This window comes from Atta colombica, unplaced genomic scaffold (assembly GCF_001594045.1).
Source record: "Atta colombica isolate Treedump-2 unplaced genomic scaffold, Acol1.0 scaffold228, whole genome shotgun sequence".
Lineage (NCBI taxonomy): Eukaryota > Metazoa > Arthropoda > Insecta > Hymenoptera > Formicidae > Atta > Atta colombica.
This window is the reverse complement of record NW_017259325.1, coordinates 444944-470919: the sequence shown is the minus strand read 5'-3', so window position 1 is coordinate 470919 and position 25976 is coordinate 444944. Positions and strand designations below refer to the sequence as shown.

General features: G+C 29.6%; 4 protein-coding genes across 6 annotated transcripts; 3 read left to right on the top strand and 1 right to left on the bottom strand.

Annotated features, from left to right (window-relative positions):
• Nucleotides 1–65: 65 nt before the first annotated feature.
• On the bottom strand, nt 66–7181 carry LOC108688245 (autophagy-related protein 13). 3 transcript variants are annotated; one of them, XM_018194419.1, is made up of 5 exons: nt 6503–7181; nt 2353–2701; nt 1964–2147; nt 1559–1883; nt 66–875 (listed from the first exon to the last, which is right to left on the bottom strand). In XM_018194419.1, exons 1-5 carry the CDS (start codon nt 6656–6658, stop codon nt 663–665), a joined length of 1227 nt encoding a protein of 408 aa, XP_018049908.1. In that variant the 5' UTR covers nt 6659–7181; the 3' UTR covers nt 66–662. The 3 variants fall into 3 exon arrangements, with proteins under 3 accessions (XP_018049908.1, XP_018049910.1, XP_018049909.1); XM_018194421.1 differs by having other exon boundaries at nt 1568–1883; XM_018194420.1 differs by having other exon boundaries at nt 6509–7181.
• Nucleotides 7182–9590: 2409 nt separating this feature from the next.
• On the top strand, nt 9591–15614 carry LOC108688213. The gene is made up of 6 exons (XM_018194377.1): nt 9591–9634; nt 9769–9969; nt 10150–10288; nt 10363–10563; nt 12617–12769; nt 13085–15614. Exons 2-6 carry the CDS (start codon nt 9813–9815, stop codon nt 15612–15614), a joined length of 3180 nt encoding a protein of 1059 aa, XP_018049866.1. The 5' UTR covers nt 9591–9634; nt 9769–9812.
• A 1756-nt stretch (nt 15615–17370) lies between these two features.
• Nucleotides 17371–22433, top strand: LOC108688283 (glucose-6-phosphate isomerase). The gene is made up of 11 exons (XM_018194472.1): nt 17371–17576; nt 17878–17971; nt 18048–18239; nt 19210–19290; nt 19364–19579; nt 19672–19911; nt 20273–20453; nt 20531–20649; nt 20896–21118; nt 21461–21527; nt 21638–22433. The coding sequence occupies exons 1-11, from the start codon at nt 17446–17448 to the stop codon at nt 21759–21761; spliced, it is 1668 nt and encodes a 555-aa protein (XP_018049961.1). The 5' UTR covers nt 17371–17445; the 3' UTR covers nt 21762–22433.
• Nucleotides 22434–23412: 979 nt separating this feature from the next.
• Nucleotides 23413–25966, top strand: LOC108688352 (dolichol kinase). The gene is made up of 7 exons (XM_018194590.1): nt 23413–23608; nt 24094–24347; nt 24491–24711; nt 24775–24963; nt 25100–25309; nt 25427–25754; nt 25833–25966. Exons 1-7 carry the CDS (start codon nt 23529–23531, stop codon nt 25964–25966), a joined length of 1416 nt encoding a protein of 471 aa, XP_018050079.1. The 5' UTR covers nt 23413–23528.
• Nucleotides 25967–25976: the final 10 nt, after the last annotated feature.

The window sequence follows — 25976 nt, the reverse complement described above, 5'->3', positions numbered from 1 at the left end:
TATATATATATATATATATAAGCAACATTTAAAAAGTTTATGAATATACAGAAGATTCACTATCATTTTTTTCATTTTTAAGTCCTTCGTAGTCACACTTCCTGAAAATTTTATGTTGATCACACATGGAGCAAAATGACTCCAACATTTTAATTAATATTTACAGTTTTTTATTCTTTAAAATCACAAAAATTACTGAACAAACTTTAAACTGTAGAATATGGAAATGTAATGTCGTTTTAAAGAATTTTTAATTTTAACATTAAAAAAAATCGCAGACTGATGTCCAAAAAATAATATGCGGCTGAAAGCGCAAAAAGGATATTTTAAACTTCGAATAAATGGCAGTTTAAATTCCGTCTTAAAAAAAGATCTTAGAAACATAAAGTGCCTCCCAGTGACTACAAAGGGTTAAATTAGATTATAATAAAAAAAACATGCAGTAATCGTCGGACATCTTTATTGTAGTTGCATTTGCAGGTGTAGAAAATACCAAATTTATCTAAATATTTATTACAAACATGAAAAGAATCAGCACAGGAAATGAAATATTCACATTGTTCATTTAATGTACATCCACTATAATGATTGATTTGTACACAAAAGTTGTGTACAATCAAATCTTTGTTTAAATCGGTTACTTGTCAGCAGACTTTCTAACTTTAATTATTATTTTCTGTGTGATACAAAGATGACAAAATGTCCTCGTAGTGTTGCATGTTTGTCTCAAATGTTTCCAATTGTTTAGTGAGATCTCCCAATTGTTCCGCAAGTGTCCTTTCTTCCATAAAGGCTTGCAATTGTGGAGCGCTTTGACACTCTCGATAAAACGCCCCTACATCGCTATTGGTATTCGTGACAGCGAATGGAGTTTTCTGTAACAATATTTGAAATTTGTTTCGTACACAAATGCAGTATAAAATTTGCCCAAGTTATGAGAATAAAAAGATCTTTCCCTATTTAAATAAAATATATAAATATAAAAAATTCTAAAATATTAATCTTTATATATTATTCTTGTATATTAATATTTATATATTTTATAAAATGTTTGTAAAATGTATTATATATAATTTTTATTCAAAAGAAAGTAAATAAAAAATAATATAATCTAAAAAATCTACAAATCTAAAAAGAGTTTTTCTATTTTTTATTGAGATAAAATAATTAGAATTTCAATTTATAACAATACTGCTACTAAAAAAAATTTTACAATAATTCTTTTCTCGAATTTTAAATTGGTATAGAATAATAAATTTATTTATTTATTTATTTATTTATTTATTATATTTTCTTATCTACAGATTTTCTTATCTATTTCGTTATGTTTAAAAGATTTTCTATATAAATATGTATATTTCTTTCATTATAGCCTTCAAATTTAAACTTTAATTGAAACTTAAATTAAATATTACAATTTTAAAAGAAAAGTGCAAAATATTTTTTTACAACTAGGCGAAATATTGTTTCTCGGTATCAGGCAAATTTCACACTGTAAAACATATACATATATATAATACATTATCGTGCATCAGTTCGGATTGAGAGCATCAATTACCAAATCTACCATAATAAAATCATCGTTGGCGCTAGTCATTGAACAACTACTCCTTCTAGATCCGTTTTGAGATTTCGAAATTGTGTTATCATTATTAAGTCTCTCGTTATTTCCATTGTTACTATCAGTTGTAAGAGCTGCCATTGTAGTCTTCGTACTAGGTTCTACTAGTGATATTGGAGGAGGCGACGTTTGTTTGGGTGTTAATAGCGAACTGAATGGTACGTCTGGTATCACGAGATCTTCCTCATTGACAATAACAGGTTTGTTTATTACAAATGCACCAACTTTGATGGTGTCACTAAGTGATTTTGATGTTTCTTCGCTACATTTAAATTAAAATATTATTAAAATATAAACATTTTTCATTAAATACATGTAAATATTTTAATCATGTTTACTGACCTTTGCTGATATCGTGCATGACGCGGACTTAAGTCTGAATGAAAATGATCACTCTTAAGCATGATAGAATCTCGTCCCTTATGAGTGGGCGATATCGTCATTTTTGTTCTATAAGAAACTGATAGATGTATAGTGCCTACTGGAGTACACAATTGACCTACTCTTACATGTTTATAGTTATCACCTGTTATAAAACGGACATTATTCAATGAGAAATCATGTTATACAGCAAATTAATATATATTACATTGAAAAATTAAAAAATTGATTCTTATAAAATAATTCGCATACTGCACATTTCATATTTTATAAATAAATAAATTCTGAAATATATAAATTTAAAAAAATAAAGAATAATTCTGTGAATTATTCTTCATTGATACACTAACCTAAATTATGTAGCTGAGGCTCTCCCATGTATATTCGATAGCACATGGTATAGGAATCAGGTCCTTGACGTCTACTCAATTTATAAGCAGGCGTAACTCTTGATACAGAAAGCAAGGACTTCAATAAAATCCCCATTCTGTTATACACAGTATATGTTACTCGTACAGCTGGATCACTTTGCTCTGGCAAAACGCTGAGGCTCCAAGTTTCTAAAACCATTTTGTCACCCTCTACTGTTTTTAGAGAAATTTCTATGCATAGAGGTACAGCTGAGCTTACTATCTCTCCACATAGTGCCCTTTTAGCATCAGCTGACACCTCTGGTAGTTCCTTTATTGCCAGATTAAACTACAACATCAAATATGGAAATATTTATTTTATTTTCTTTTTAAATCCTTCAAATAATAAATAGTAGAATTAAAAATGACTATATGAATCATCCAATTTATTTGGTTTAATCCAATATTTTGCATCTCAGAAAGTTCTTTATAAAAAATAATAATTTTTATAAGATATACTGAATATAAAAAATACTTTTCAATAATGTTTAAAATATAATTACTATAATTTTAAATTATCTTGGCATTTAGCAAAACTGAATCTTTAACTGAATCATATATTTCTCGGAAAAGTAGTCAAAACGTGGTGAGAGGTTGTAAGAAAACTATTAGGTCGATTGATTTAATTTTTTTTTATTTTAAAGATGAATACTCTTAAGGAGCATAAAACGTACACTAAAAAATTAACAAAAACTGTGTCCAGTAGCATAGAATGTATTTTTTTGGATCGGATCAAACGGTAGGCATGATTCAGCTCACAATATTTATCTGAAACAAAAATTTTTTAATTTTTATTATTTTTTATAATCATAGTTCTCATGTGACAAAAGGGATTTAAACAAAAATATTACGGAAATGATCACAATTTAAAGTCATTTTCACAAAAAAAATCGTCTATTTTTTATTGTTATTCAAAAATAGTTATATTCAAAAAAACTCTCGTGAGCGAATCTTAATTTAGAATATGTATCAAAAATAAAGTTAATCGGACGAACGGTGAGGCTTATTATGTCCATCGTTCTGAAAAATGCTATTTCGAGAAAAATGTGTTTAAAGTTTTGCAAGAGTTTTTAAGTGGGATAAAATGAAAAATTTTTTACTTACGTTTAATCAGCGATGCCTGTATCATAAAGTTGTCCCTCCTCTACAGTATGATCCTCTTCTTACTGCAATTTCATCTGTCTACGATGAATTCTCGCTTCCTGCACTCGAAGTTCGTCCGTTGAAATACTGCTATGCGACGATCTCTTGATACATAGTATGCTGCATTGCCAATGGTGCAATTTAAAGTTTGTAAAATTGTTAACAGAGATATGTAGCCTTCGTTAAATATTACTGTTGCGATATATATGGCGATTTCAACAATCACAGAGTCGCTATATATCTCTTTTGGAGCAATCTTTCATATGAGAATATTTAGACTCTCATTCGATTTTTTTGAGTATAGTCGTCGTATAATACATCTTGAAAGTAAATATTCTTCGTTAAAGTTTTTGTACACAGGTCGAATAGCATTTACAATTTAGAAAGAGCTAGCTTATGTCTGTATTCATTTGAGTTGTTGGTAGCATACGCTCGTTGCCATAAGCACCACGATTCTTCTCTGGGTGAGTAATAATGTTCCGGTTTCTCATCCTTTGAAATTTTAAATAAAAGAATGTTGCCTATATATAGCTTTTTTCATCTCTTCAATAGAATCAGTGTGTCTCCTGGCTAGACCGTAATAGAGCTACAGTTCATCAATCATTTCGCCTGTAAGATTTTCTTCGACTTTTTGTTTTTTTTTTTTTACACGAAGACGCGTTTCCATCCTCTTTATGGTCTACATATTTTTTTTGTACCGGAATATCATATGGAATGTATAATGTTGTTTTCGAAATATCTCGAAATCTTTTACCGTCACCGATGTAAGTATTTCACTCCGTGCAATTGAAATGATCGCTGAAATATTTCCTGCATTCCAATGAATATTTCCTGCATTTCACTTCTTTCATAATTTACGGCACAGTCATGCTTTTCAATCCAATTTGCATATTCCTCGGTGTTACTTTTTTTTTCCTAATATTCACAGGCTTTACATTAAGACGATTTTATAATGTCTATAATTTTTCTTGTCAAAAATCCCATGAGTTACTACATCGAAAAGAAGTGAAAATCTATACTTTTTCGAAGTCCCATCTCAGAAAACAGTTCTTCCTTCATCCTCAAATGTATCTACTTCTTAAGTTTTTTCGCAGTTGCAGCATTTTTTAATGAAATATCACAAACAATTTTTGCAACAGTCATCAATTTATTAACAGAAAGAAATATGCTGTGGCTCACACTCATCACATTGTATTACAATTTTAAATCCAAGGCTTCGAATGTCAGCTTCTGTAAATTTTAATGTCACCTCCGTTTTGCATTTTACATATGTACTAACTATAAACACTACAAAAAAGTTTAAAATTCGATAGCTGAAAGTTGCATCTATTATCACTTCATAATCTTGTCGTTCTTTTAACTTTTTTGCAGATCCAAAAGCTACACTCGTCGTAGCTTCTTCGAATTCTATTTGTTTTCGTCAAAGGCCGTTTTTTTAATGGATCGGGAAAGTCATCTTGAATCGTTTCTTGATTCTTTTTGGTCGATATATATTCATCCTGTCATTTTTATATTTATTTATAAGGCCCGATTGTACCAATGTTTTGGTTTTGATTTTAAATGAAGTTTAAAATTCTCTCTGCCTCTTTTTTACTTTAAAACAAGATAGAGTTTTAAGTTTCGCTTAAAGTCAAGTAACGTTGGTGCAATCGAACCTTATCTGAAATACTAAACACGCGATATATACAAATAAACACGCGACTAAAATGTACTTTTCCACAGCTCTAAGTCAGCTATGGATTTTAAATGGGCTCAGTAATACATTATAGATTCGATCCAATACAGAGCGACCTAACTAATTTTGTTAAAACAGCTATAACTTTATCAATAATTCGAATATCGAGTTCACTTTGTTTTAAAATATTTCTAAGACTTGTGTATGTACCTTTTAAAATAAGAAAAAAAAATCGATTTTTTGAAGCTGAGAAACGTATATGACCCCTTAAGTATTTCTTACTAAAAAGATCTACTTGCAATTTTTTGATATTTCAATATAGAAATAATAAGACATAATAAAAGAAAACTATTCTAAATATAAATTTTAGTGTTACGCTGAATAAACACAAATAGAAATAAAAAAACATTGAATTGATGCTGTTTGTTTTTCCATTTGCTTTATATACTCCATTTGTTTGTTATATACATTTACTAATAAAAATGAATTTAAATAAATATGTATACTTTAATATATAATTAATCCTCCTATGAAGATCAGATGGGATATATTCTACAGCTTCATCTATTTTACATGTGTTGTTTAATAAAGAAACAAGTTTTATGATATTAGGTAGGTTTCCAGGCCTAACTCTTAATCGAGGTTCAACTTGTTTCTCATCTCTTTTTAATTCTACAATTGGAAAGAGATAATGAATAAATTGAATCTCAAAGAGTTAATTGTGAGTTGTGAAACTAGGCCTTAGGCTGGATTTTCACCTTTTGATAAACTTCAGCTCACTGTCTTACTCTCTTATCTTTTCACTCTTTTATTCTTTTGTTTATCTAGTAGATAAATTATCACTTAGTTCATCCAAAGATGGAATGATCAGTCATTAAATACAAATCAACACAAACATTATTCTATCTTTCCTGACATTCAGAGAACAACAAAGATAGAGTGACAATTGTGTAAACTTGTATCACCACCAAATGGAAAAAGATTCGTTCTGTTTCATGCATGGTGTACATGATATATCATTTTATTCTCGTTGTTCACCAAATATTAAAGTAAAATAAAATAATATATTATGCATGAAATGGAATGCATGGAACTTATTCAAAGCATATAATGTTTCTTCAGAAATAATGCAAAGCCATAAAGAAAAGTTCAAAAATGTTAGTGTTTGTACTGCATCTGTCCAATACATACACGTGCATATATAACTTAAAAATAAAAATCGATCAGCATTTTTTGATGAAACCAGATAAATTGGACTGAAGTAAACTTTACTTTTACCCAGTCGCCAGCTGATGAGTCCGGCTTGCATGTGGTATTGACTTTCTGGCCAGATCTTGACTGCACTATGACTTGGGCAGCCCTCAATGCAAGATACTTGGTAAACTTCTCCAAATCCTTTTTGTCTTGCATGCTTAGCTGTGTTGACATTTTATACCGCTGCAATTATAATCGCGGCACTACAGGTGTTCCTCGAACACGTGAGAACGGAAAATACGTATATCGTAGCATCGTAACGGAATAGATGCATCGCATCCTCGAACACGTGTAACCGTGTCTCTCTTTCTTTTTCTCTTTTTCTCTCTCACACACACACGGCAAAGATCAAGATTGCAAATGCTTACATGCACCCGATGCGCGATCGACGCACTTTGAGCTCTTTACACGGACTTCGGAATTCGTAAGTAGACTTGAGCGCACGCACGATACGCTTTCTCGAAAAGTTCATGGATAAAATCGACAACATTGTCGCGCTGCGTACGATCACAATTCACACGACAGATAACGTCCCTTCGAAAATCGAATGTTGTCTACGTCATGAATATTGTTTTATCAGAACTAGTTGACAATTTGAAAAATTTGAATTCACTTACGAAAAAGAATTAAAATACATAAGAATATACCAACGAAATTTTCTGTCTTCCTACTTTTACAATGAACTTTACAAAGTACAAATCGATTGAAAGAGTAGTCGTTGCTAAGCGCATAGTATATAAGAATCTAAGATATACATGCCCATGATATGAAGGTACCATTTCATGCTGACGCTTGATGCTCATTTTTAGTGTCAAAATAGGTCACGTGATTACAATTGACACTTGATATTTGTCAATTTCTAAGTAAAATTGACATTTGCTATTCGTTAATTTTTATCACGTGATCTGTTTTGACGCTGAAAATGATTAAAATTGACGTTTGCTATTCGTTAATTTTTATCACATGATCTGTTTCGACGCTGAAAATGAGCGTCGAACGTCAGCATGAAAAGGCATCTTAACGTAAATTTAGCATATTAACGTATTAACATCGTTGTAACGCGTTCTGAATATGGGTCATGTAGAGTCCCTATAAGAGAATTGTATCAATCTTGTCAAAATTTTCATTGGTTTGAAGTAAAATGGTGGAACCAATCATCGATGCTATTATATCCTCACTTTGAATATCGTGAACGCGGTGATTTAAATTTTAGAAATTGTAAGAGTAGAATTTACGTTAAATTATATAATATTAACAAATAGAATTAATTTTAAAATACAAGATATTGACAGAAATAGATCTGTTTCCTAGCTTAACTAGTTTTACACTTTTGGAACTGAAAATGATGATACGAAACAATGATGAAATAAAACTTTCATTTAAAAATACTTTTATTTTACGAAAATGTCTTGCCATCGTCAAACTGTTATATATTGGTAATTTTAAACGCCCTTTTTGACAATATATTTTAATCCTAAATGTAATAAATCGTTTCATGATTTTATGTGAAATATTGTGACAATTTTTAAGTATCTTACAGTGTCTTATATGATTGATGACAAGGTTAGAATGTCACTTTTGATGTTTTCGTACCACATAATATTTGTATCTTTTATATACTTTTAATTCGAAATCTTTATAATAACGTATAGGCTATTTATAATTTTGATAAAAGAAGATTGGCTTAGTTTAAACCAGATCAGAATCAACCAACTACAATCAAGATTCTTCTATTACAATCGAATGACAGGGAAATGCTCGACAGGGGAATGTGGATTAGCTGGTCCACGCTTGACGCTCTGGAACGCTCCCAGTAGTCCTTATACGTCATTATTTTCGCTCCCACTTTCGCTCCAGCTGCCTCGCCTCGGGAGGTAGATTAAGGGAGCTGTCCAATCAGAGCTCTGGGATATAATATCGAACTTATTAGAGCTCTGATTAGACGGTTTGTTATTCCCTGTTGTTTGCCTATTGTGTTTAAGCTTTTAGTGGGAGCATTCTAAGCATTTGGCGGGAAAGTATAAGCGAAAATATAGATAAAAAGATGAAAAATAAAGATAAAACATATTTTTAAGATGCGATAATTACATCTAACTAATGAAGAAACAAATATTGTTTACGTTTTTGACTTAAATGATGAAAAATTTGCTTGTGCTTCAGAAGATAATTCTTTATCATTCATTTTATGCTTCTGAATACATCCCAAACAGTATAAAATACGAAAAGATAATGAAAAGAAATCTTTTTTAAATTGTCTTTCCGACAAAGCGAAAAGATGTCTAAAAGATGACGAAAAAACATTTTTTTTAGATTATCTTTTCAGTAAAAGCAAAAGATGTCTATAAGACGTATTTTAGTTTTCTTCCTCTTTTCATTATCTTTTTGTATTTTGTGCTGTTTGGGAATATTGTTACAATTTATTTATATATAATACGAATGTATTATATATAATATGAATGTTTCATGAAAACCTTACTCTACATAGATTTAAATATAATATTAATATTTTAATATACTTTGTAATAAACTTTGATTATTTTTCATTTTTTCAGATTTAGAATATTGTACTGAATTACTTATAAAGGCAAAGGCGACAATGCGTTCTACAGCCTTCAATTCTAAACATATTTGTTCGCTTTGTCTCTTTCAAAATTTGACTTATTATTATTTGAATTTCTTCTTCATCATCTTGATACATAGTTGATATGTTGCTAATATTCAAAATATATGTTAAAATTGGAACTAGAATTTAATTCCATCACAATGAAATTTTCTTTATGGTTACTCCCACCTTTAATTAATTTAATCAAAATTAGATCAAATTAGATTAATTAGATTAATTAGATCAAAATATAATTTTTTCTTATTTATACTAATCCGCGTTTGATATTTATCAAAGTTTATCATGAGTAAATCTCATTCAATACAAGAATCGGATTTTTATTTTCCCTTGTATAGGTTAAAATTGGCATCGGTCTTATGTAACGAAAATTTAAATTCATATGGCGCTACAAATGCTACAATCGGTCCACTAGCGTAGAAATTTATAACATTAAGCATTTGTAACATTAATGGACCAACCGGAGCGTAGCATTTAGAGCATAGCGTTCAGAGCATAAGAAGCATCAAGTTGACCACAGCCAAAATAAGGTGACTATGAATACGGATGTTAGCACACTCTTATCTTTTCCACCATGTTAGTAATTTAGCAGGAAAACAAGCAACTGTAGTGCCGCAAGATTTATCCGTTTTTCAAGAGTGATAAGAGTTATTCTCATTTGTAGAGAAATTTGGAAAATTTGTTGATTGGTATGCATAATAATACAAGATGGTACACTATTGTATAGTGAATGGTTGCTACAGTACTTCTGATAAATGTAATGGTGAACGTATAAGTTTCTTTCATTTACCAAAAAATCAAATTATGCGTGAAACTTGGCTGCAAAGAATCGGCGAAAGTCGCATACGTCACAAAGAACAATTTGGTAAGTTCATTCTCAATTATATTTAAGTATTTTAAACATCAACTATCCTATGCTAGACAACATATTAACATAGATTCTCCATTAGAATGCATTACTTTATCTATAATTTTACTGTGATTAACTTATATGATTTTTCTGTATTTTTGGAGCATATTATAAAATTACATTTTATATGTTTAGCAAGAATATGTTCATTGCATTTTTCGGAAGATTCATTCATGGTACCAAAAAGGAAATCGAAAGTTACAGAGGACAAGAGAAGACAACGCCTTTTACAAACTGCTGTGCCAACTTTATTGTTAACACCAACAGAAAACAAGTATAATTTTTGCAATTGTTTTGTTATTGTTTTTTATGAAATAAATAGTATCATGCATTTTTAACACGTTTCAGAACAGATACTATGATAAATATGGATTTTAAAATTATTCGTCGAGAATTTCTACTTGTTAGTAAACCAGGCACAAGTAGAGACAAGAATGAAGAAGTCAGCAGTGGAATTGATACAGTGAATAAATCTTGCGGCAACGTTACTTCTGATAACATGAACGAAACTGATGGCATTGCGGTAGCATCAACAATGTGTTCTAAAAGGTAAAATAAAAAATGATTTGTATACTAACGATGCCCCTCTTGAAAAAAATCACATCACAAAGTTACATAAAATCATGTAATTAAGACAAATAAATCATATAACAGATTATTTCAAATCAGTCCACTACATGATTTTTTTAAATTACGCAATTTGAAAAGTTGTATGGTGATATGTTTTTTGCTTCTATTTCTATCATTTAATTCTTTAAAATTTGATAACTCTAAAATTACATTGATGGATGGAATTATTTTTAATATTAATATATAATATTTTTAATATTAGATGTGGGAAAAAGTTTGTGGCATTTTTTTAATGCCATCTAATGGGAAAAACGCCATGAACTTTTTCTCACACCTAATATTTTTCAAATTACATAAAAATCATGTACATTTTACATGTAAGCGTTTTCTCACGACTCGACGTAAAGGTCTTGTGATGTTGACAGTCAGAGACAAAATGAGAATCAATATAATAAAGTGTAGTCATGTAGTCATTGAATAAAAATAAAAATAAGAATAAAAGGGGTAAAACCAATGTCACAATTCCATAAACAAATTTATATATAGTGAATCTAAAAAATACGTATCATTCTGTAAATTCAAATTCTGTTTCTGTTGCTTTATATGATCACTTCCGAAATCTTTTTCTTCCAGTCTTTTATATCTTTTATCTTCCAGTCTTCCAGTTTTTAAGTACCTTTTCCTCGTCTAATATCTTGATATTTTCCCAATCTCAAAATCATATATTAATGACTAATTCTATGTTCCGTTATTACGGTAAGTTGATATAATTGAAATTCAAACAAATGATTTTAATATTTCTCTAATTTTTCGTTTTCATGTTTCTTTTGAATGACTACACAACAAATCTGACAATTTGATGAGCGATATAATTCTACTTAGTGACGCATGTATATGACTTCGGTTTTATTTTACTTTATATAAGTTTTTATATTATTATTGTATAAGTTAATATTTTTGATAATCATTGGGCTATTCATTATATAGCTAATTTGATATTTGGATAAAGAAGAATGAACTAAATTGTCGGAAATCATTAATTTGAAATCATTAATTTGCGTTACTTATATAATTCGATTTATATTTTATATTGATAAGGATCTGAATTGAAGGATCGAAATTTAATTAAATTAATTTTATTCGTTTTATTACATTCACATGAAAATAAAGAATTTTCTATGCATCCGAATAGCTGATGTTAGGCTCTGATGGGCTTTTTTACATTTTTCGTTATGTAACTTGTGACGTGAGTCTTTTCAGAGTAAGGTGTTATTTTCAGATCCTCATACACTGTTACAAAATTTTTCGACTACGATCGCACATAATGCAAAATTCTTATATGTCATTTCTCTATTCACATGATTTTGTTAATCATCAATATTACTTAAATATATCTCGTATATTTATACAGTAATCTGTGGTTGAACAAATCGTACTGAGTAAGTCATACCATCAAATACATTACACACTTAGGATTGAAGATGCCATTACATGAAGTGCGGAAATGAAACATGGAAACGCGGAAGACAAAATTAAACTTTACTAGATTTCTGCGCATTCTGTTTTTCCTGTTTTAATCTCTTAATATTACATACAATTTGGAGCACAATTTGAACGGAAAAACGGAACGGAGAATTAGCAATTATTAATTTTTAATTTGGTATTTATTGATTAAAGTGCTTATATTCAATGCATAAGCTGAAAAGATAAGCATATTAATAAAAATTGCAATAAATTAAGTGATTAATTTTTTTTAATGGATACAAAGTGCATTCACTACATCATTCTGCTTTTTCACGGAAATTGTGTTCCATGTAATTAGGAGAAATAGGCGGAACGCGTGGAAATCTAATAAAATAATTAGTTTTGTCTTTCGCATTTCCGTATTTTTACGCTTCATGTAATGACACCTTGAGTTCAGTTACACATTTCTTAGAAGCTACGCTGTGCATGGAAATGCTTTCATCAAGATAGGATGACTGAGATTTTAAGCATTAACAAATAAATACAACTGTTACTGATTTTTTTATAGATCACCGAGATTTGAACCATATGTGTACAACAAAAGAGCGACCGCTACAAGAAAGTACAAACAACGTGATAAGGCGCATTCAAATATTATCTCAGAAGGAACCGTAACATGTTGTAACATGGAAACTACCCCTTTATCGATACGTAGACAACAGTATTTATTTTTTTATGTACTTTTTATATCTTGTGTCAGAAATATGAACAAACTTTTCTCGTGAAATGCTATGTACTCTACCAATTTTTGTTGTTATACTTATTTTTTTAATTTTTACAATAATATAAATATATTAATAATGTAAAAATTAATAATAGTAAATTTTGAAAAAAATATTTTAATTATATGTGTAAATGTATTTATATTATTAAAAGTTAAAAAAAATGTAATTTCAACAAAAATGTTATTTAATGTATATGAATTTTGCTTTATTTTAAATAACAAATTATGAATTATACGATAATGTCTTTCCAGAATTTCCATGGAAAACCATAACGAAAGCATCAAAAGCAGTGACTCAAAACCAATCGAAATGTACGACTTACAAATAGATGTGACGTCCATTAAAACAGAACATTGTTCATCACCTGAACTTGATATTAAATCAGAATGTACAGATTTTGCAATGCAAATTCCATTGGAACTAGATACATTGAAGCAACAATTGCAAGAGAAAGACGAACAATTGAAAAAGATATTTGCCGAAAAGGAACAAATATTGCAGTTGATTAACGATCAAACACAATTGGCGATCACTACTGCGGTCAAGAAGACTTTCGAAGACGAAAGAGAAGAATATGTCATAGGGCTATTAAAACCCTACTTTACAGAAGGGCAAATTCGGTGTATTTTGGAGAAAAAAAAATGGATTCAATGGTCTATTGATGACTATGCTGCAGCCATTTCGTTACAGAGTGTAAGTCCTAAAGGTTACTGCTATCTTCGAACGAAATTGCATTACCCTTTGCCATCGTTAGCATCATTAAGAGAATGGGCATTAAAAAAGTTCCGTATTGAAGAAGGATTTTTAACTGACGTTCTAACTGTAATGCGAGAGAAAGGCAAGGAACTGTCATCGCTAGAAAAACTTGCTGTTCTCAGTTTCGACGAAATGACCGTCTCTTCTGAAATAAATTTTGATGCTAAACTCGAAAAATTGGTTGGCCCATATGGAAAAGTGCAAGTCATGATGGTTCGCGGTTTATTCAGCAATTGGAAACAACCGATTTATTACAAATTTGACCAACCAATGAACAAATGCATTCTACTAGAGTCCATAACACGCTTGTACAGTGCTGGTTATCAAGTAATCGCCATAGTTTCAGACATGGATAACCGAGGAGTTTGGACAGAATTGGACATCAGTCCTTATAAATATAATAAATACTTTTTCCACCACCCTGTGAACGAAGAGGAAAAAATATTTGTTTTTGCAGATGTTCCACATCTGCTGAAACTCTTGAGAAATTGGTTATTTGACGACGGACTGTTATTAGGAAATAGCAAAGAATTATTTACTCGTGAAATCTTTCAGACACTTGTCGATATGAGCAATGTTGACGGTCTACATGTCGCTCATCGTATTACTCAACAATTGCTAGATGTTCATGGTTCGCAACGTGAATCAATTAAATCAGCAGCAAGAATTTGGTCGCATACAACTGCTAAAGCGATTCAGTGGGCTGGCGAACAAGGGCTTTTGAAAACTTCGGAATACGAGAGGTTTTCAGAATTCGTATCGACAGTCAACAAGTGGTTCGATGTGCACAATTCAAAATTAAGATACGGATCGCATCCAGGAGTCAATGGTTATGGACAAAACTTAGAAACACAAGAGTCAATTTTACTGTTGATGACTTTATATACTGAGAACATTCGAGTTGGTTCCAGAAAGGCATTAATGCCTTTTCAAAAAGGTATTCTTGTAAGCAATCGATCTTTACGAGCATTGTTCCAGTATCTACAAATAAAATATCCAGTGGACTGCCAGTATATCATTACGAGAAGACTTCAGCTGGATGTTCTGGAAAATTTCTTCACTTATTTAAGATCAATAGATACGTTCAAGGATCATCTCTCAGCATTTGACTTTAAATATAGACTTCGTTGGTACATTCTGGGTAATCATTCGCAAGCTGTATTTACTTTAAACAGAAACACCAAAGGAGACATGGATCCTACTTGTATGTCTTCTTCCATTAGCGATGTGACAAATCCAACTGCTAAAAAATCGATGACAACTCCAGTGATTTGGACGGCAGAAGCAAATACGTCTCAGAAGCTCTCGTCTATGCCAATGACACTGTACTCTTCGAAATCAAATGATTCTTCCTTTTTGCAAGAGGAAGAAACGTTCGAACGTACAGAAGAATGCGCTGACGAAATAATTTTAACCAAAGAATTATTCTCCAATATTATTAATATTTCTCCGGACGAATTAATAGAAGCCAATAATTATGACAATAATGAATCAACGATTGATACTTGCTTCGATGATATTTATGATGATGAGCTATTTGACATAATAAAGGATGGCTTTAAAGGCACATTTGACTACTTAAATCTTGTACAAGAAGTGGGATTAGAATATATCGCAGGATTTGTCGCTTATAAATTCAAAACGAAATACCCATCTTTAGGAACTACTGAAGATGCAAGTGGAACATCAAAATGGATTGAAACTGTTTCCAAAGATTATTTTACCAATCCTTCAGCAGAACTTTTAAACGCGACCAAAGTCGTTGAAAGATATTTTGTACACTTCCACGGTAACTATTTTTCAAAAGAGAGCTTTGTGATAAAAAAGGTTGTGGCACTCGTGAAGAATAGTGGACATTATGCTAATGAAATACCTCATGAAGTGCTGCATTATTTAGTAAAAATTCGCACATATATAAGAGTTCGAGAAATAAATAGACGATCGTACGCGATAAACGATAATACAAAGAAAAAAGGGATAAAAATGAAAAAAATCACTTCCAGTCCAGTTAAGCAACAATTATAAATAGACTGCAAGCATGTATATTGTATTTTTTTGTACTTTTATATAGTAATAGTGTTGATATATTTATAAATATTTTATTCTTTAAATGAATTGCAATTTTGAAAAATTAAAAAAAATTGACTACAACTTTTTAGAAAAAACATGCCACAGAGTTGTTGCACTGTATTTTGCTACCAAGTGATAAACAATTCATTATTTTATAGCTGTATTATTTATATTCCGGTAAAAAATTTTTCATTTACGAATATATATAAATATATACATGTATAAACATATACAATTATGTACGAAATATGTATCCACACATGTTCATACCTCTTTTCTTTTGTAAAATTCTCTTTAATATTAAAAAAATGAAAAAATGAAAAAATAAAAAATAATTACAATAATTTTCGCATTGTTTTAAAAAAAAATCAAATTAGGAGAAATGTAAGAATTGCTGATTTATAATTATATGTAAAATTATACATAATTATGTAGGAGCAATTTTTTTACATTTCTCCTAATTTGATTTTTCTTTTTTTTATTATTTATGTCTTCTAATTATTATTATTCTCCTTTTTATAATGGTACGGTCATAATAGAAGGAATAAAGAATTAGGGACCATTTATTGACTGTAACTGTATGTCATTATTTGTAAGAATTGATTAATCACAATCAAGTATTCCCCTTTCATTCGAAGGTAAGAAGGGAATACTCGAAAGTGATTGATCAATTTTTACAGATTACGATATACGGTTATGACTAATATAAACGTTCCCTTAGGATCACGTTAAATGTAATCAGCCGAGTAATGGATATTAGTTCATGGAATCGCAATTGTCATTTTGTTTAATGGAGATCGATTCTGTATCTCGAAATGAGGTGAAAATTCTTCATTATCAGAAAATTATAAAAGTGAGCAAATTTACTAGAATATTGATTATTTCATTGGCCCACACCTAGTAAATTTGCTCGCTTTTATATTGCAATTTTCACTTTGTTTAAAGATACAGAATCGATCCCCAGATGCAATTGGCCAATTCCAATAGAGTAATCGATCGATTAAATTTGTTAAAGTACAGTATAATCATACTGTGTTAAAGTGACCCTTATAATAACTTATAATTCAATCTATTAGAAACTATGTATCTAATATCTGATAGATTGAAATCTTTATTCCTAAAGATACCTTTTCATGTTGACGCTCAATGCTTATTTTCAGCATCAAAAATAGGTTATATGATCAAAATTGAGGCTTGATATTTGTCAATTTCTACGTGACTTATTTTGACGTCGAAAATGAGCGTCAGCATGAAAAGGCATCTTTAATCTTTTTATTGTGGCTGTCCCTTAATTGTAAATTATGAAATATTTTCATGAGTTAGGCCCTACGCACAATAGAAGGAATAAGAAATTAAGAATAAAGAATAAACGATTTCAATCTATCGTGTATTCCGATTTCTGATAGATTAGGGCTATATTCCAAAACTTCCTTTCCAAGGAAAATTTTACTCAAAATATATAGTATACGTATAACGTAGCATATAGAGTAAAATTTTCTTCAAAGATTTCTCGAGTTTTGGAACGTAGCCTAAAATCATTTATTTTTTATTCATAATTTTTTATTCCTTCTATCTTATTCATAATTTTTTATTCTTCTATGTCTCTACTGAGACTTTGACCACAGCCTCAATGCACCATTGATAAAGAGAGTTCTCTGCCGGAATAATTGCAAATTACAGATTCTTCATTTTTTTAAAGAGGTCTCTTGTATCAAGTCCAATAGCAGCAGTAACAGCCTATCATTCGGAACCAGATTGGAAGTTACGCGCGGCTTTCTTAAAGAAAATGAAGCCCAAGACGGATTTGTTGGCTGAATCTGCGTGGAAACAGCTGCAGCAGTACTTCGATAATAATGGTTCGAAAATTAATATATACGATATGTTCCAGCAGGATCCTAAACGTTTCGAAAAATTTAGGTATTTCCTAGTCTGCTTTTCATGTCCTTGAAATGACCTTTTAAAAGTTATTTATCATATGATCGAAAAAACTATTAAATATTTTGTTTTCTATTAAACACAGAATTTTTTAATAAATCTCTAAATATTTTTTATTAAATATAATAAAAAATAATGCATGCTCTTAGGTAATTAATTTGCATCATTAGAACTGTAAATGGTTCTAAATTTTTAAAAATTACAAAAAATTTCGAATTGTACGAAAACTAAATAAACATAAGATATGTACAAAAATTATATTTAAATAATTATGTAAAAACAGCCTGGAAATCTCTACTTCACAAGATGGGCCAATTTTATTGGATTATTCCAAGAATAAAATTAATGAAGAAGTACTTGGATTATTATTTAATTTGGTATGTTAGAATTAATTTGGTTATAAAATTGGTTAAATTCTTAACATTTGAATTATGTTATTATGTAATTCTATAGGCTCGTGCACGGGAAATAGAAGCTGCAAGAAGTGCTATGTTTAATGGTGAAAAGATCAATTTCACAGAGAATAGAGCAGTTTTGCATATTGCTTTGCGTAATAGAAGTAATACATCCATATTAGTAGATGGAAAAAATATAATGCCTGATGTTAACGCAGTATTAGATCATATGAAAAACTTTACAAATGAGGTAAGTTTATCATTCATTTTTTTATATAGAGGAAAGCCCCCTATTATGAGATAGATGCCTAATATGAAGTAGCCGTGTTTCTGCTAAATTAATAAAAACACTATCTATTGGTTCCATCATGAATTTATTGCTCTTGGATTGAAAATTATTTAGTAGAAAATTCATTATTAGAAAATTCATTATTTGTAGTCATTGTAAAAAAGATTTAAAAATTTGGATGTCTTTAAATTTCATTGAGATAAGCCTTAAATATTGTTTATTATTTAATAAGTAAATATTTGGCAATAAATTCTTCATATAATGATAGAGTAAGATCATACTAATAGAAAAGTACAAAATATGTTGAATTGTTTAATTACAGAAGTTAGATTTGATGATCGTAAAACCGTAAGGTGCAAAAATCGTAATATGAGATATCTAGAGTGTTTTTAATATCTAGAGTTTTGAAATAACTTATGCTCCTATATTATAGTGAAAATTGTTGTTAAAATATAAATGTTATTGTACAATAATAAAAAGGATAATCTGAATAAACATTGAGTGCCTATTTCTACGATGGGTCTTGGCTCTAATTACGTGAAGATGAATCGTTGGTATAATGCATTGCACGCCCACGCTGGCTATGTTTGTTCATATCTTAGAAACATTAAATAAAATTTTTTAATTGCAATACTGATGTACTTTGCGTTTTATTATCGATTTTTCGGGATATTTCGTATTAGGAGCACAATTGTTTGACTTTGCGATTTGCTTACTTTTTACATTTCTAAACATAATTTAAAAAAAAAGATAGAATTTGAATTAAATTTTACAGAACATTATCTTAAAGCTTATTAAATTCCCTTCAAAATGACCTATTATTTTTTTAAATTCTATCCATAGATTTCTAGATTTACCTAAAATGAACTTTGTATCTTATAATAGGGATCTTTCTTACATATCCTCATATATAAAATATGTTTATTTATAGGTATTATCGAAACAATGGAAAGGATTCACTGGTAAACCTATTGAAGATGTTGTCAATATCGGAATTGGTGGCTCTGATCTTGTAATTCATAAAAGTTTTTTTTCTTACCATAATAATTAAATATTCATTTAAAATTTAATACTTATTTTAATAGGGTCCACTTATGGTGACTGAAGCTTTAAAAGCATATAGCATTGGACCTAAAGTTCACTTTGTTAGCAATATAGATGGTACTCATATAGCTGAAACTCTTAAAAAATTAAATCCAGAAACAACTTTATTCATAATAGCTTCCAAGACATTTACTACACAAGAAACAATAACGAATGCAACTACTGCCAAACTGTGGCTTTTAAAAACATTAAAAGATGTAAGTGAATGAGTTAGGATTTATACATTAAGTATCATTTTTGCTTAATATATATTATATCTTATCTAATATGATATTACAATATTATTTAGGAAGCTGCAGTAGCTTGCCATTTTGTAGCATTATCTACTAATGAACAAAAGGTTAAAGAATTTGGCATTAATGTGAAAAATATGTTTGGTTTCTGGGATTGGGTTGGTGGACGTTACTCATTGTGGTCAGCTATTGGCTTATCAATCTGTTTGTCAATTGGTTTTGATAATTTTGAAAAGCTTTTATGTGGTGCTCACTTTATGGATCAACATTTTCGCACAGCGCCATTAGAGGAAAATGTAAGTACATTGAAAAGAAATTATATTCTATTAAATTATTGATTATTCAAAAATAATCTCGAAAATTAAAAAATAAATAAATCGACTAAACTCAAGTCAAAAATACACACACACACACACACATGCGTGCACACACACACACACACACAAACGAGAGCTTTTAATTTTTTAAATTTATTACATATATATTATGATATAAACTGTATATTATAATGAATTATGCCCAATTTCTTCACCTTTAGATACCTTTAGACTACAATGGAGATGTCTCCTGGATAAAGTTATTCGCAATTTAGCTGGAAGTGAAAAAATTGGAAAATGATTTCATTACATGTTTCATGATTTAACTTATTCTTTGTAGGCTCCTGTTATATTAGCTTTACTTGGCATATGGTATCATAACTTTTATAAGGCTGAAACACATGCATTATTACCATATGACCAATATCTACATAGATTTGCAGCTTACTTTCAGCAAGGCGATATGGAAAGTAACGGAAAATATATTACTCGTTCTGGAAAAACCGTAAATTATTCCACTGGTATATATTCTATATTATCCAGTATACATTTTTAAATATATTAAACACAGTTAACATTTGTTGTTTTTTTTCTTAAGGACCAATTGTATGGGGAGAACCTGGCACTAATGGACAACATGCATTCTATCAGTTATTGCACCAAGGTACAAGACTTGTACCAGCAGATTTTTTAATTCCTGTTCAATCTCAAAATCAGGTAAATAATTTTTTATATTGCTATATTTATTAGATTTATCTGTTATAATACATGTAATATATTAGTTTTGCACTTATGCTGAGGATGATCAAAACATTTATTATTAACTTATTGTGCATATCCATTGTTAGCTCTTATATCTATCCGTTGTTGGCTTCTTTTATTATAGGATTTATTTCTTTAGAGCCTTTTAATAATATTTTATTTATTTGTTATTATATATTTTTATTTGTATACTTTGTGCAGATTGCTCCACATCACACGATTTTACTTGCCAACTTCTTTGCGCAAACTGAAGCTTTAATGAAAGGCAAGAATGAAAATGAAGCTCGAGCTGAATTACAAAAATCAGGATTGAATGCTGAACAAATAGATTCATTATTACCACACAAATTGTTTGAAGGAAACAGACCAACAAACAGCATTGTAGTAAAAAAACTGACACCTTTTATTCTTGGTGCTTTGATCGGTAAATATACACAATAATGATATACACATACGTGTGTATGCGCGCGCGCGCGCGCGCGCGCGCGTGTGTGTGTGTGTGTGTGTGTGTGTGTGTTTGACAAATCGTGACGTAATTGGCGAAATAAATATTCTTTATATTTTCTCGAATACTTTTTTCAAAAATCATGGAATGAATCAAAAGCATTGGTTATAAATTTTACTTATATTTTCATGCGCAATCATTTTTTTTCTTTGCTGATTTTTCTATCATGATTTATTGGATATTGAAGTATAATTTGTATATTGAAATACATATATATCATACAGTTAGACAATCATAATATTTTACTTCTGTTTTTTTCAGCAATGTATGAACATAAAATCTTTGTGCAAGGTATTATTTGGGACATCAATTCATATGATCAATGGGGGTAAGAAAAAAAATATATTTTTGCATGAAAATTCTTTATCAATATATACAAATCAATATATACAAATTCTTTAGTGGAATTCTTAAAAAAATTAATATTTCTACATACAGCGTGGAGTTGGGGAAACAGCTAGCTAAAGCCATTGAACCAGAACTGATTAGTGCAGAAAATGTTACAACACATGATCCATCGACTAATGGTTTGATAGCATTTGCTAAACGTCACAGAGTTTAATAAGTATATTTAAATATAGCTATATTCTTTGTTATAAAATAGAGATAATCGAACGTGAATAATTATATTCCAAGTTGTGTTATCAGAATTTATGTATATATTTGAGATATATGTATGTATATATATATAGTTGATAAAAAAAATTATAAAACTCACAAACATATAACTCTTAAGAGTCTTATCTTTAAGATTCTTAATTCTTCTTATCATAATATCAAATTGGATTAATGTCCTTATAATTTCAGATTACAGATTTTCGGTACTATTAATATATTACAAAATGCGCTTTTAAATTATGATTATAGAATTATGATTATAGAATTAATTTATTTTGATATATAAAGAAAAAGATTATGTAATCAATATTACAATATTATTACAATGGAATCAGAGAAGCTAGAATTATAATAAAAATGGTTTGATTATATATTTAATGTATTTACTAAATCATATTTGTTATGATCTGAGAGATTTTAAATATTGAATAAAAAAGTATAAGTGTTAGTTGTAATTAACAAAATATAAAAATTAAATGAACAGTGTTGTAAGAGTATTGCAATATAATATTATCTTCAACAGAACATTTAATAGTAGTTTTCTTGATCTATTTTAGATTTTTTAATATTTTCTAATCTATGTATTTAATAAAAATGTTTTTATTTTATATGCATACATTTCCATCTTACCTTTTATCTTTTACATTTTTAGTTTTATGATAACATGTTATGGTAACATTTTCATTTTATGCCTAAATTCTAAGCAGAATCATAATTATGCTTTGTTTGAACTGCGATCAACATGTATTTTTGATATTCTTTAATATACTGATACTCGATAATAAATTTTAATTGTTTTTGATCCAATGTTGAGACGAATTCCTTCTATGCCTTGGGATTACAACATCAAATCTGTTAATCTAATGATGCTTTTTTTCTTGGACATGAAGGGATTGATATTTTGAAATGTATTGTATTGCTGAGATTCCAAAGTGAACTGAAACGTACTATTTTTTGGAATAAAGATTTAAAATTACTGACTACTATGCTGACTCTCATTCGCCCTGGTTTTTTTTGGAATTTTGTTGTTGAATTTAAGAGAGTCAATTATAATACATTATTACTATAGACAAAAATCTTGTTTCTTTCTCTCATTCTTATACTATGCCACCAAAGTTACCATAGTTTTCCTCTTCGACGAATTATAGCTTTTTCAATTTTTTAAAAGTATGTAGGTTATAATATGTAATAAATTAAATATATATAATATATAATAATTAAAAGGCCTGTTCTTTGTAGCTCAACTTTTCGCACTGTTCATCTTTTTTTTCTCCAATCATCAATGTAGAGAGAAAAGGAGGAAAAGATGAATTATGCAAGAAGTGGAGCTAAAAAGAACAGACCTATCAAATGGGATTATCAAATGTCAAGCACTGTTGAAGATACGATGAACAAAACATATACAGTGTAATACAGTGTCTTGATTAGTTTCTCCTGATTTTTCCGATAGCGATCTTTCACGACCTTTCTACTTAAGTCCAACTGTGCATGGGTGCGTTCCGAGTTACATGCACGATGTATCGTTTTATCCTTCTTTATTAATTGATAAACAACAAGGACAAATGATGCATCATATGCTTCACGCGTAACTCAGAACGCCCTCCATAAAAGCACGTTTAGCCGTTTTAACCGTTTAGCACTCAATGGTATCAATGGTGAGCAGTGTCACGCTAATGCTATGAGAAGCAGTCTCTTCTAGCCAAAAGAAAGAATGGAGTTGTTAGTCGCGCAGTATGCTCTGCTCGAGAAAAATATATTGCAAACTATTAAACGCAATGGCATTCAACACCGGTACGTCATTGACTGTATCATTCTTTCCTAGAACGAGTTAACCTTGCAAGGTTTTAACATTTATACTATTATGTTATAACTGTTTTGTTATGAAATTACAGAAAAAGATATATTTATCCAGTGTAATTTCAAATGAATTACATGCTCATAATTTGACAATGCTAATTAATTTTTTTTAAATCAGTAACGATAGAAAATGATATAACTTGGATAAAATTTGATTAATTTCATCAGATTATATCAAATATATAAAATGTAGAAAGAGAAATTAGATTTGAGGCAAACTTTTGCTATTATATGATTATATTCTGCTGTAAACAAAATTATTTTTACCAAAATCTTAATCTTTCATATATAATACATTAAATAATCAAAAAATTTGTAACTTTATTGATATTTATAAGATAGATTGCCCAATGAGTTAATTAAGAGTTGCTTGGTCAGAGTTGCCATGTAACTTTATATATTATGGATTTATCTTGTAGGCCAAATACAAACAGTGGATTATGGCTAGGTGCTTTAGTTGGCCTGAGTGCTGTGATTACGATATTGAGAGAAGAAAGCAGTTATTCTGAAATATGTCTCTCTGTAGGAACTACTGGCTTCGGTCTTGTTCTCTGTTGTCTATGTCTTTATGCACGACTTTCAATGAAACAAATTATAGCGAAAGACTTTCATGCTGTATACTTTGTACCTGCAATTATAACATCTATACTGTTTTTACTTGCTGCTAACAAAGGTATATCAATCTGCAAATTATTTCTTTATTGAATTAAGAAGACTTGTTGACATGAATATAAGTAACATGTTGATATTTATTGGAATAATTATATGTGCAATTCTAGTTCTTATTATAGTTTTATATTAATTAAATAAGAACAGGACTATTGACTAGTGTCACATGGGGCCTAACTGTTGGAAGTTTGGGCACATGGGGTGTTTTACAATTAATGTCAGCTTTTCCATACTGTTTTACAATGGGAGAAGCAACAGCGGTTACGCATGGTTTTATTTTGTTCTTGATGTCGGTCGTTACTAATTTACCCTTACGATATCATTTACCTCCCATTCACGATAATGACATCAGTACAGTCTTATTACAGGTAATGAAATGCAAAAATTAATTGTTGTAATCTTTTTTTCATATAATATATTATATGTTACAGGTTGTGATATCATATGTAATGTCGATATGTTTCCTGTGTGGATATTTTCCCGTTCTGCGCAATACAACATATTTTTACTTGATGATATTCAGTCTCTTATGTTTCGTAATTCTTCCAATACTTTACATTATTCTTGATCAAAATCCAATAGAATGGATAATTTCTTTTTCTTTTAGTAGTTATGAAAGGGTAAATAATTATATAATATTTTATTATTATGATTTTTTTAAAATGGATGAATGATGAGATAAGACATAGAGATAAGACATTACAAATAATAATATATTTTTTTTAATTGATCTTATTTTATTCTTATATGTTTTAGATTGCAATATTTATATATTGGGCAGTGTGTTTTCTGTTAAGTATCTTTATTATAAGCCGTCAGATATCATTGAAATCCCAAGCTACAAGTTCTACTAGAAAGCATTTTCATGTATTAGCCACATTTGTATATATTCCTGGCATGATATACAATCTTCCACTATTATATCTTGCTAGTGGTGTGATGTTTGTACTACTTATTGCTCTTGAGGTATACAGTTATACAATTATTGCTATATATGTATATTATAATTATTAGGTTTCAGTAGTATAATTCTCACTTATTTTTTATATATTTGATGCGATAATTACATTAATTAATTTTTAGGTAATCAGATTTTTGAAAATCCCGCCTTTAGGAGAAATTTTGCAGCAAGGATTTATTGCATTTGTTGACGAAAAGGATCCTTTGCTTTCATTAACACCTATATATCTATTATGTGGTTTATCATTACCCCTTTGGATGCCAACTAATAATTTGACACTAATGGTATTACTCAGCGGTGTATTGACAGTAGGGATCGGTGATACTGCTGCAAGCTTCGTCGGTAACAGATGGGGTGCACATAAATGGCCCAACACGGAAAAAACTATCGAAGGCACCATCGCGTGCATATTTTGCCAAATTTGCATAATATTCACGCTAACTTGTTGTGGTAGATTTCGGTTCTTATATCTTCCTAACAGCTTCTTTCATAAAACTGTTTTATTTATTTTTAATTATGTTTTGCCAGGATTAATGGATAATTATCGATTACTACTGAGAAGTATTTTGTCGGCTGTATCAATATCGTTGATCGAAGCACGCACAAATCAAGTGGACAATCTGGCTCTGCCATTATTAATGTATGTATGTTTGATGGTTTAAATGGATATAT

Excerpts from the sequence above, each read along its gene's own strand:
- LOC108688213 (XM_018194377.1), top strand. The coding sequence starts at position 9,813 with ATGGTACACTATTGTATAGTGAATGGTTGCTACAGTACTTCTGATAAA. Across the intron at positions 10,289-10,362 it reads TTAACACCAACAGAAAACAA|AACAGATACTATGATAAATA; the intron begins GTATAATTTTTG and ends AACACGTTTCAG. Across the intron at positions 10,564-12,616 it reads TCAACAATGTGTTCTAAAAG|ATCACCGAGATTTGAACCAT; the intron begins GTAAAATAAAAA and ends ATTTTTTTATAG.
- LOC108688283 (XM_018194472.1), top strand. The coding sequence starts at position 17,446 with ATGAAGCCCAAGACGGATTTGTTGGCTGAATCTGCGTGGAAACAGCTG. Across the intron at positions 18,240-19,209 it reads TGAAAAACTTTACAAATGAG|GTATTATCGAAACAATGGAA; the intron begins GTAAGTTTATCA and ends GTTTATTTATAG. Across the intron at positions 19,291-19,363 it reads GAATTGGTGGCTCTGATCTT|GGTCCACTTATGGTGACTGA; the intron begins GTAATTCATAAA and ends TTATTTTAATAG.
- LOC108688245 (XM_018194419.1), bottom strand. The coding sequence starts at position 6,658 with ATGTCAACACAGCTAAGCATGCAAGACAAAAAGGATTTGGAGAAGTTT. Across the intron at positions 2,148-2,352 it reads GCCTCAGCTACATAATTTAG|GTGATAACTATAAACATGTA; the intron begins GTTAGTGTATCA and ends GTTTTATAACAG. Across the intron at positions 876-1,558 it reads ATTTTATTATGGTAGATTTG|AAAACTCCATTCGCTGTCAC; the intron begins GTAATTGATGCT and ends ATATTGTTACAG.
- LOC108688352 (XM_018194590.1), top strand. The coding sequence starts at position 23,529 with ATGGAGTTGTTAGTCGCGCAGTATGCTCTGCTCGAGAAAAATATATTG. Across the intron at positions 24,712-24,774 it reads TCAGTACAGTCTTATTACAG|GTTGTGATATCATATGTAAT; the intron begins GTAATGAAATGC and ends TATATGTTACAG. Across the intron at positions 24,964-25,099 it reads CTTTTAGTAGTTATGAAAGG|ATTGCAATATTTATATATTG; the intron begins GTAAATAATTAT and ends TATATGTTTTAG.